Source organism: Euprymna scolopes, chromosome 41 (genome assembly GCF_053919585.1).
Source record: "Euprymna scolopes isolate OS-2025 chromosome 41, ASM5391958v1, whole genome shotgun sequence".
NCBI classification, from domain to species: Eukaryota; Metazoa; Mollusca; class Cephalopoda; order Sepiida; family Sepiolidae; genus Euprymna; species Euprymna scolopes.
Genome location: NC_136522.1, coordinates 35,644,020 through 35,656,034, shown reverse-complemented (window position 1 = coordinate 35,656,034; position 12,015 = coordinate 35,644,020). Strand labels below are relative to the sequence as shown.

Below are 12,015 nucleotides of genomic sequence, written 5' to 3'. Positions count from 1 at the left end.
CCCTCTAACTACTTTAACATGCCTGGATATCTCCCACTCTGCCGTAAGGACTCTGACAGACATATTCATGGACTTGGAGTTTATATTCGTAATACCCTTTCCTTGACTAGAGAAACAAACCTAGAAACGGATGATCAAGCCTTCATGTGCTTTAGACTAATCATGCAACACAACATTAGCTACTTTTACTTTTTCTACCGCTCTCCCTCGACCCAAGACTGCACCATAATAAACAAAGTATCTGACAGCATAGACACAGCACTCTCCTTCGACACTAGCGCCCAAGTACATGTATTTGGCGACTTTAATGTCCATCACAAAAACTGGCTTGGATTCTCTACTTACACAGATGCAGCAGGCAGCGCAACTCATAGCTTCTCTGTATCTCACTCCCTATCGCAAATTGTTACTTTTCCAACCCGCTTCCCTGATCAGGAAGAACAACACGCATCACTATTAGATCTGTTTTGGCCACAGTTCCTGATGATTGTGTAACGAAAGCCGACAGCCCACTTGGGAACGCTGATCATGCGGTGATAAATGGTTGAAATCGCCCTAAACTCTAGACCCAAAACTGAAGAGCCAGTGCTCAAAACAACGAGATATTATAAAAAGGCTGACTGGGAAGCTATCAGAGATCTTATCAGAAACGCCCCATGGGGAAATATTTTTTCTGTTCCTGCTGAACAGTGTGCAACCGAGACCACTGAATGGTTCAAAACTGCAATCGAAGCGCATGTTCCCATGCGGAAATTCTATAGCAAGCCCCACTCTCCCCAATGGTTTACTTCGACTTGCGCAACTGCCATTGCTCAAAGGCAGCATGCATTCCGCAGGTTTAATCGACATAAGTCCAGTTCAAACAGACAGAAGTACATAGAAGCTAGAAGTAACGTTAAGAAAGAAATAGCGACAGCTAAGAGGGAATTTACGGAAACCACTAAAAAAAGCATCGAAGCACAAAAACTAGGAACTCGTGACTTCTGGAAAATCTACAACAGTGTAGTAAATAATGGGCAATCAACAATTCCCCCACTAACCAACAATCACGAGGTTCTTTGCTCAGCAACCGAGAAGGCTAACATGCTTGCCAGTCAGTTTGCCTCAAACTCCACACTGGACCCTCTAAACCACCCCCTACCTCAATTTCCTATGCGGACAGACGCCACGCTAGACAATCTGAAAATCACCCCTGCTCAGGTGCATGCTATCATAAAAAACCTTGACACTTCAAAAGCATGTGGACCCGATCTCATCCCAGCTGTGCTATTAAAAAAGTGCTCAGCCGAAGTAGCTCCAGTTCTCTCCAAACTCTACAACAAATGCCTTAATGAATCTTGCTTTCCGAGCTGTTGGAAAACTGCTTCTGTAGTACCAGTATTCAAGAATTCTGGCGAAAGAACTGACCCATTAAATTATCGCCCTATTAGCCTCCTCCCACTTTTTTCCAAAATATTTGAGACCTTAATTAACCATGCTCTAGTCCAGCACCTTACAGATGCTAAACTTCTGACCGACCATCAATATGGATTTAGACAAGCCCGTTCCACGGCAGACATCCTCACTGTAATCTCTGAACGCATATACCATTCACTGGACAAAGCGGGAGAGGGCAGAGCGGTAGCTCTAGATATATCTAAGGCTTTTGACAGGGTATGGCATGAGGGTCTCCTCAGGAAGATTAGATCTTACGGTATCACTGGTAGAATACTTAACATAATTAAATCCTTCTTAGATAAGAGAAAAATCCAGGTTGTCCTCGACGGTCGTACATCTAAACAATATGATATAAATGCGGGAGTGCCCCAAGGATCTATCCTTGGACCTCTGCTGTTCCTGATATTCATAAATGACCTCCCCGACAAGATTGCCTCTGAGATGGGTATATATGCTGATGACACCACACTCTATAGCAGGCACGACAGGGAAACAAACGAACATATATCTAAAGTAATGGCAGAAACACTAGAGGATGACCTCCAATCAGTAGTGGAATGGGGACAAAAATGGATGGTAACGTTCAATGCCACCAAGACAAAATTGGTTGTAACGTGCATCCAGGAGATAAGCGCCCGCGTGTTTGCGTGTTGTGTGGGTACGTGGGAGTGACGATTGAGTTGGCTGGGGAATCGTGTGGCTGTTGCTTCTTGTGCCGTGTTGAGGATATCTTACCGTGTTAAAGAGAGAGTCGGGCGCCATCTTTAATTTTTCCTTACATTTTTTTACGTACAAGCTATCTCGGCCATTTGGCCTCTAGGACTATGACTGAGTCGAAATTTGACTTAAAGCTCATACCCGAGTTTGACGGGTCCACGTCCATCGTCGACTGGGTTGAAAGGGTCGAGCTGACGTGCGACCTTTGTGAGGTGAAAAGGGTACACACTGTAATTCCCCTGAGATTGGCTGGGGGTGCCTTGAGTGTATATCAGCAACTCAGTGCTGCCGAAAAGGGAGATGTCACCACAATTAAAGCTGCGCTGTACAAGGCATTTGCCATGGATCCTTGTACGGCCTATGAAAAATTTGCTTCCCGAAAATTTCTACCGGAGGAAAGCGTGGACGTTTTCTTCGCTGAGTTAAAGAAACTCGCAGTTCTGTTCGGTGGAGGGGTGTCGGAGCGGACGCTCGCGTACGCGTTTGTGGCGGGCCTTCCCACTCGGGTGAAGCAGCTACTGAGAGCCTCAACCAGCGTTTCAACAACGACCATGGAACACTTGATGGAACGTGCTCGAGCCATCATCAAAGATGAGGAGGACCTGGGGGAACCAGTTGTGATGGCGACACAGACAGGCCAGATTGGCGCTCGGGAGATTCCGAATCAGAACCCTGCAAGCAATGGGAAATGTTTTCACTGCGGCCGACGCGGACATTTTGCAAGGAATTGCACCAACAGGGGGCGTGTGCGCTGTTTTAAGTGTGGCGGTTTGGGGCATCTAGCCCAAAACTGTGCGGGAAATGTATCAGGGGAGAGGACGTCAGCGCCGCCCTGCTCCCCGAGCAAAATTTGAACAAGGCGCAACCAGTAATAACCGTCTACGTAAACAGGATACCCTGCTCAGCACTTCTCGACTCAGGCTGTTCGCATACTATAGTGAGCACCAGGCTGTGTCCAAGTTGGGCTAAGAGGAAGATCAAAGTCACCACGATAGGAGGCGAGACCCAGACATGCTGTGGAGCTGGAACTGTCAAGATCTACACGGACACCGGTGCAGCCACTAAGATCAATGTGCTCGTGACCCAAGGAAATCTCCTGGGGTTTGACCTGTTGCTCGGATACGATGCCATCAAGGCGCTGGGGGGAGTCGCAATTCATCGGGATGGAAAGGTGCGATTCTTAGAGGCCCCAGTGTGTGCAGCGCTCCATATCGATCGGCCGGATTTTACAGTGGACTACGACTCGCGCAAGAGGGCCTGGATTGCATCTTGGAAGTGGACCGAGGGAATGGCACCGACTAAACTCAAGAATGGGGTTGCAGAGTACCCTATACCCAGTGAGGCCCGAGCAGAATACGAAAGGGAACTAAAGGCGTGGATCCAAGATGGCTGGTTAATCCCCTACCCTGAGGACAAGCTTGGGCCTCCGAAGGGTCTAATACCCTTGATGGCAGTAATCCAGCATAACAAGTCGAAAGTACGGCCCGTGCTGGACTATAGGGAGCTTAACAAGCATATTGAAGCCTACACTGCCGATGCTGACGTATGCGCCAGTAAGTTGAGGGAATGGCGTCAGAAAGGCACTAATGTCTACATATTGGATTTACGAAAAGCCTATTTACAGGTGCGAGTTGATGAGACGTTGTGGCCGTTCCAGACAGTTTGGTTCCAGGGGCAGAGGTACTGCCTTACACGCCTTGGCTTCGGCCTAAATGTGGCACCACAGATCATGAAGACTATTGTCAACACAGTATTGTCCCAAGAAAAGCCCATGAGGGACTCAACGTCAGCTTACATTGATGACGTATACGTCAATGAAGATGTACAGTCTGCGTCGTGTGTCAAAGAAAAGTTGGCTCAGTTTGGTCTGGAATGCAAGAATCCCGAACGTTTAAGGGAAGGAGCACGTGTATTGGGATTGGATGTTTATGAAGAGGATGGCACCCTACAATGGAGGCGTGGCAGTGAAATTCCAAGCATCCCCAACCTCGTTACAAGGCGGACCGTTTTTTCTTGGTGTGGAAAACTTGTTGGTCACTTACCGGTCTGTGGCTGGCTCCGCGCAGCTGTTGGTGTGATTAAACGCAGAGCAAATTTAACAACCACGGGTTGGGATGACATATCCGATGATGTCCTACTAACTCTGATGATTAAAGAGACACTAGAGAGAGTGAACAAGAAGGACCCTGCCTGTGGGCGGTGGTGTGTTAACGGAGACAACGTAGGTGTGTGGGTTGATGCCAGTTCTTTGGCGTTGGGAGTATCGTTGGAGCAAGGAGGAAACGTGTTCGAGGATACGTGTTGGCTGCGGCCCGTAACAGATTCTCAGCATATCAACCTGGCAGAGCTGGACGCTGTTGTAAAGGGGGTAAATCTGGCCCTGCAGTGGCAGTCTAAGAAGTTGACCTTGTACACAGATTCTCTCTGTGTCTACCACTGGGTGTCTGACACACTTTCAGGACGGACACGAATCCGTACCAAGGCAGCAAGCGAAATGTTAATACGGAGAAGGCTAGACACGCTAAAAAACCTGGTATCTGAGTATGGGCTATCACTGAGCGTCACTCTGGTGCCATCACATTGTAATCGTGCTGACCAACTGACCCGTGTACCTCACAAATGGTATGAAGCCGCGAAGATGGGAATGGAGATTACTGCTCGATCTTGTGCAGTTGCAATCGACCCATGTCAAATACAAAAAATTCATGCACAGAGCGGACATCTGGGTATCAAGAGGACCCTTTATTTTGTGAGGCGTGCATACCCAGCAGTGACCAAGATGGATGTCAGACAGATCGTCAGAAATTGTGAGGCTTGCCAGTCTATTGATCCTGCACCAGAGCGATGGCAGAAGGGTCGCTTGGAAGTTGAGAGTGTGTGGCAGCGGCTGGCCATGGATATTACCCATTACAGTGGCAAGCCCTTTCTAACTCTCATTGATTGCGGGCCTACGAGATTTGCGGTGTGGCGGCAGATGACCAGACAGGATTCAGCAAATGTTGTTCGCCACCTATCATCCATTTTTTTTGAGCGAGGTGCGCCGGAAGAGCTCCTGACTGACAATGATGCAGCGTTTTGTAGCCAGCAAGTCCGGCAGTTGTTAGATGAGTGGGGCGTCCGTCTACGGTTGCGATGTGCGCATGTGCCATCAGGAAATGGCATTGCTGAAAGAAGCCATCGCAGCATCAAGAGAATTGCTGCCAGGAAGCGATGTACTATTGCGGAAGCAACATATTGGTACAACATTACGCCAAAGGACGGGACGTCCCCTTCAACCGCACCTGCGAATGCTATTTACACGTACCGAGTCGGAGTGAAGGGAATCAACACTACGCAGCCAACCGACAAGGGAACATATAACAGATATGAAGTGGGAGATCCAGTGTGGGTGCGGTCTCCAGGAAATCGGTGCACCGACAAGTTTAAGCGAGGACACATATCTGGAGTGATTAGCCAGCAGTCTGTTTTGGTCGATGGAACTCCACGACATGTGCGAGATCTTCGCCCAGCTACCGAGGTGCGTCATACAACTACAGAAGAAAGCAGTGAAGCGTCTAGCGATGAGCTGCCGATGCACGGATTCAGTGAGCCCCTTCCAGAGACTGATAGTGATACTTCATCTGATGAGGCGGAACCAGATCCAGAGCCCGAATCTGAAACAGTGAATGTACCTCTTCGCAGAAGCACACGCACTAAAAGGCCCCCCCCCCAGTGCTCTCTATGTGATCATCAGATCAGGGGGGAGTGTAACGTGCATCCAGGAGATAAGCGCCCGCGTGTTTGCGTGTTGTGTGGGTACGTGGGAGTGACGATTGAGTTGGCTGGGGAATCGTGTGGCTGTTGCTTCTTGTGCCGTGTTGAGGATATCTTACCGTGTTAAAGAAAGAGTCGGGCGCCATCTTTAATTTTTCCTTACATTTTTTTACGTACACTGGTTTCATTCAATAATTACAAGAAACCTTCTCTACCACCTATAGTAATGGCCAACGACTCTTTATCTGAGAGTACGTCTCTCAAGCTCCTTGGCCTAACGTTCACAGGAAACATGAGTTGGAACAATTACATCGAGGGCATTGCCAGGGCCGCTGCAAGGAAGGTGGGCTCTCTCTACCGTGCTAGAAAACTTTTAACACCCGAAAGTATCCTGTACCTCTATAAGGCCACTATTCGCCCATGTATGGAGTATTGCTGTCATATTTGGGCCGGTGCATCGGCTACTAGTCTCTCGCTCTTTGACAGGGTTCAAAAGAGAGTCGCAAATCTGATAGGCCCTAAACTGGCATCTAAACTTCAGCCTCTGTCCCATCGTCGAAACGTTGCATCCCTCTGCCTGTTCTACAAGTATTATAATGGTGAATGCTCTGAAGAACTGCAAGCACTTGTGCCCCCACAACGTGAACACCCTCGTCAGACCCGACAAGCTGCAAAATCCCACCCCCACACTGTAGAGATCCCTAGATGTAAAAGATCTTTCTACTCCAGTAGTTTCTTCCCCAGAACTGCTAGACTTTGGAATTCCATTCCAGGTCACTGCTTCCCCAACTGTACTGACATGCATAAGTTCAAGTGCAACGTGAACCAACATCTCGCTGCCCTAATCCCTACGTAGTACCCCAGTAGATGTATCCCCTGATAGTAGCCCCCTACACCAAAGTGGCAATGTGCCTTGTTTGGGGTGAAAATGTAATAAAAAAAAAAAAAAATCATTGCTAATATTATTATTTTTTTAATCATTGCTAATATTATTATTTCTTAATCATTGCTAATATTATTATTTTTTAATAATTGCTAATATTATTATTTTTTAATCATTCCTAATATTATTATTGTTTAATCATTGCTAATATTAATATTTTCTAATCATTGCTATTATTATTTTTTAATCATTGCTATTATTATTTTTTAATCATTGCTAACATTATATTCTAATAAGTGCTAACATTCTTATTTTTTAATAATTGCTAATATTATTATTTTTTAATCATTGCTAATATTATTATTTTTTTAATCATTGCTAATATTATTATTTTTTTAATCATTGCTAATATTATTATTTTTTAATCATTGCTAATATTATTATTTTTTTAATCATTGCTAATATTATTATTTTTTAATCATTGCTAATATTATTATTTTTTAATAATTGCTAATATTATTATTTTTTAATCATTGCTAATATTATTATTTGTTAATCATTGCTAATATTATTATTTTTTTAATCATTGCTTATATTATTATTTTTTAATCATTGCTAATATTATTATTTTTTAATCATTGCTAATATTATTATTTGTTAATCATAGCTAATATTATTATTTTTTAATCATTGCTAATATTATTATTTTTTAATCATTGCTAATATTATTATTTGTTAATCATTGCTAATATTATTATTTTTTTAATCATTGCTAATATTATTATTTTTTTAATCATTGCTAATATAATTATTTTTTAATCATTGCTAATATTATTATTTTTTTAATCATTGCTTATATTATTATTTTTTTAATCATTGCTAATATTATTATTTTTTAATCATTGCTAATATTATTATTTTTTTAATCATTGCTAATATTATTATTTTTTAATCATTGCTAATATTATTATTTTTTAATCATTGCTAATATTATTATTTTTTTAATCATTGCTAATATTATTATTTTTTAATCATTGCTAATATTATTATTATTTAATCATTGCTAATATTATTATTTTTTAATCATTGCTAATATTATTATTTTTTAATCATTGCTAATATTATTATTTTTTAATCATTGCTAATGTTATTATTTTTAATCATTGCTAATATTATTATTTTTTTAATCATTGCTAATATTATTATTTTTTTAATCATTGCTAATATTATTATTTTTTAATCATTGCTAATATTATTATTTTTTTAATCATTGCTTATATTATTATTTTTTTAATCATTGCTAATATTATTATTTTTTAATCATTGCTAATATTATTATTTTTTTAATCATTGCTAATATTATTATTTTTTTAATCATTGCTAATATTATTATTTTTTTAATCATTGCTAATATTATTATTTTTTAATCATTGCTAATATTATTATTTTTTTAATCATTGCTAATATTATTATTTTTTTAATCATTGCTAATATAATTATTTTTTAATCATTGCTAATATTATTATTTTTTTAATCATTGCTTATATTATTATTTTTTTAATCATTGCTAATATTATTATTTTTTAATCATTGCTAATATTATTATTTTTTTAATCATTGCTAATATTATTATTTTTTAATCATTGCTAATATTATTATTTTTTAATCATTGCTAATATTATTATTTTTTTAATCATTGCTAATATTATTATTTTTTAATCATTGCTAATATTATTATTATTTAATCATTGCTAATATTATTATTTTTTAATCATTGCTAATATTATTATTTTTTAATCATTGCTAATATTATTATTTTTTAATCATTGCTAATGTTATTATTTTTAATCATTGCTAATATTATTATTTTTTTAATCATTGCTAATATTATTATTTTTTAATCATTGCTATTATTATTTTTTAATCATTGCTATTATTATTTTTTAATCATTGCTATATTATTATTTTTTAATCATTGCTATTATTATTTTTTAATCATTGCTATTATTATTTTTTTAATCATTGCTAATATTATTTTCTAATCATTGCTAACATTATTTTCTAATCACTGCTAACATTATTTTCTAATAATTGCTAATATTATTATTTAATCATTGCTAAAATTCTAATTTTTTACCCATTGGTAATATTCTTCTTTTTAATCATTGCAAATATTCCTATTTTTTAAACATTGCTAATATTTTTTTTTAATCATTACAAACATTCTTATTTTTTAATCATTGCTAATATTCTTATTTTTTAATCATTGCTAATATTATTATTTTTTAATCATTGCTAATATTATTGCAAGGTGCAGACGAGTGTTGCAGGCCGGAAGTGCGAGGTTGCAGGCCAGAGGAGCGAGGTGCAGGTGAGGTTGCCGGGAAGCTGCGGGAGGAGCTGGAGGGACTAAGGGCTGGAAAGGTTGCAGGAAAGAGTGAGCAGAAAGTTGCTGGAGACTAGAAATGAAGTTCGCTGCTGGTGGGTCTCAGGAGGCAAGCAGTAGTGAATCGCATTAGTGAAAAAACTTATTAGCCCTGATAAGGGCTGGTTGTTTAGCTTTGATAAGAGCTGTTTGAACTGCTGCTGAGACGGCTGCCGCTGCTGCTTTGAATCTTTAGGCTGGTGGGTTCGGTCCATGTGACTGGTACCGTCAGTTATCCCTTTGGGAGCCTCCTCCTACCTTCCCCCAGCGGGTTGGGCCGAGGCTGGCTGTATTCATTTGGTCCGCATGATGTTAGAGGCGTCGCTTCCCATAAGACAAACAAACGACTCTAATTAATTCCAGAATGAAATTTATGCAATCAAACGTAGCTTGGGAGTTTATTGATTCCATTTACATTAATTTTGTCTAAAAGTAAAAAGTCAATTGCCTGATTATTGACGTTTTGTTTGATATATTTGAATTCCGACATGCGTAGGAGTCGAGGACGGAAAAAAAAGGGAAGGGAAATCTGTTCGATGAACCCGGATATGTTCATATGTTTAGCTCGCGTTAGCCTATCGCGTCCTGCGTTTTAAGGGAAGGGGAAGAGAAACAATGGGGGTGGAGAGAGAAAGAAAAACGGAAACGGTGATTTGAAACCATGTCAAGGCTCTCTTCCTGAATAATTGATCGCTATCAATTAATAATAGATATACGTCTTATATTTGCTTGGGAAGGTAACCTTTCTTCCTCGGTGGGTGTGTCTAGTCCAGGGGATGGACACTTCTGGAGTTGGATGTACCTCTTGACGTGCTGACTGTGACGGCATGGTTGGTAGGACGGGTGTGGCGTCTAGGTGGGTCGAGACGAGTTCTGTCCCTAGTGGTGTTTTTTCTAGAAAGGCTGGCTTAGCTCTGTCGATGGAAATGGTGTCTGTTCAATTTCCTCGGTCGATGGGTGAGATGTTTCTCTGAGTGCTTCAAGACTTTAAAGGGACCCTGGTATGTTGGTTTCAGGGTTCTCTTTAAAGCATCATTTTGGATGAAGATGAACTCATAATCCTGTAGCTAATGTGGGACGTAGACTGTTGATGACGGTTTCCTGGGTGGTGTGTACTTTAGTTGGGCCATTTTATGGTGTAGTTCCTGGGTGAAATGACTCGCAGATGTGAGATCAGGAATAGTGTCCTCAAAATATTGGTTGGGTAGTGAGAGTGCCGTGCCGAAGACTATTTCCGCTGGAGTACAACCTAGGTCTTCCTTAAGTGAGTTGCGGATTGACAAAAGGATCAGATGCAGCTCATCTACCCAGTTGCTGGTGGGGTGTTTCGTGGTCAGGAAGCCTTTAGTGTCCAGTGGAATCTTTCCATGAGGCCATTGGCGCAAGGATGATGCCATTTTGATGTGTTTTACGCCAAGTAGTTGAGTGAATTCCTGGAAGAGTAGAGATTGGCACTGTACACAGTGGTCGGTGGTGATGATGCCGGGCACACCAAATATGGCAATCCACTGTTGAATGATAGTCTTTGCTACTGTTTTAGCTGAGGTATCTTTGATAGACACTGCTATTGGCCACCTGGAGAAACAGTCGACCATAGTAAGAAGGTATTGATAATCCTAGCACATAGGGAGAGGTCCGACTATATCAATATGGATGTGGCTGAAGTGTGCGTCTGGGTGGCTGAATATGCCTGGTGGGAATTTCGTGTGTCTGTGTACCTTGCATTTCTGACACACAAGGCACATTGATACCCAATCACGAATGTCAGTATTCATGTTGGGCTACACAAAACGATCAGTGATTAGTTTGACCATAGCATGTTTGCTGGGATGTGATAATCCGTGAAGGTGGTCGAAGATTTGCCTTCTGTGCTGGAGGTATGTAGAGTATGGGATTGTTCAGTTTGGCATTGTGTTATGTAATGGACGGCTGCAACCATCCGATACATAACTGAAAAGAAAAACTTCTTTAAAACAAGATAATAAAAAGATTTAAAAGGTGGGCATCGAATAATCGATTGTCCACCAGACGAAACGAAAAAGTGATTACGTCGTAAACAGAGAAATCGGACGACGATTTTTTTGTTTACAAAACAAGGGAACGTGACATTCCTTGTAAGTTTGGAATCTATATGAATTTAGCATGAGAGTTGGATTCACGTGTATAAATAAAGTCAATAGTCGGTCAGCTGAAGAGAAATCGGTCACGATGGCACTAGGTCAAGAGGCGGCGAAAAATTGTCAAACCGTGAACAGCAGACACGTGCACCATTATCGAGCAGTGTGATCGACAGGTAACGTGAGTGGAAAAAACAAGCAAAAACATGCTAATATAAGAGGTGATTTTTGGAGTCTAACCAAAAGAAGAGAAGAAGAAGAGAAGAAGAAGAGAAGAAAAGAGAGACGCCGCTAGGAGACGTGCGTTGTCGAGAGCATAACGTGTCACCCCCCTCTCCATCATTGATACGACAGTAAGCCACACTGTTAAATTTTGAACTATCAGAAATCTCTATTTAAAACGAGAAAATAATTTCAAAACAAAATATATTTTTATATAAAAAGCCAGTGTGTCTTACGTCTTGATTTGGTATGCTGAGTTACGTCTGACCTTTGTGTGCATGTTAATTTCTTTTTAGTCGGAATCGTTATTTTGACAGGGATGACAGCCGAAGAAAAGTATTGCTAATATATATTATCTTTCAATTATGTCTAATATTATTTTTTAATCATTGCCAATGTTATTATTTTTTAATCATTGCCAATGGTATTAGTTTTTAATCATTGCTAATGTTCTTATTTTT

The 12,015-nt window shown here is 40.5% G+C and overlaps 1 protein-coding gene across 1 annotated transcript; it reads right to left on the bottom strand.

The window, feature by feature from the left end:
* Nucleotides 1-10,282: 10,282 nt before the first annotated feature.
* On the bottom strand, nucleotides 10,283-10,810 carry LOC145266656 (uncharacterized). The gene has a single exon (XM_080122582.1). The coding sequence runs from the start codon at nucleotides 10,808-10,810 to the stop codon at nucleotides 10,283-10,285; it is 528 nt and encodes a 175-aa protein (XP_079978708.1).
* Nucleotides 10,811-12,015: the final 1,205 nt, after the last annotated feature.

Bases quoted from the DNA above. Each gene is read 5' to 3' on its own strand.
- LOC145266656 (XM_080122582.1), bottom strand. From the start codon at position 10,810: ATGGTCGACTGTTTCTCCAGGTGGCCAATAGCAGTGTCTATCAAAGAT.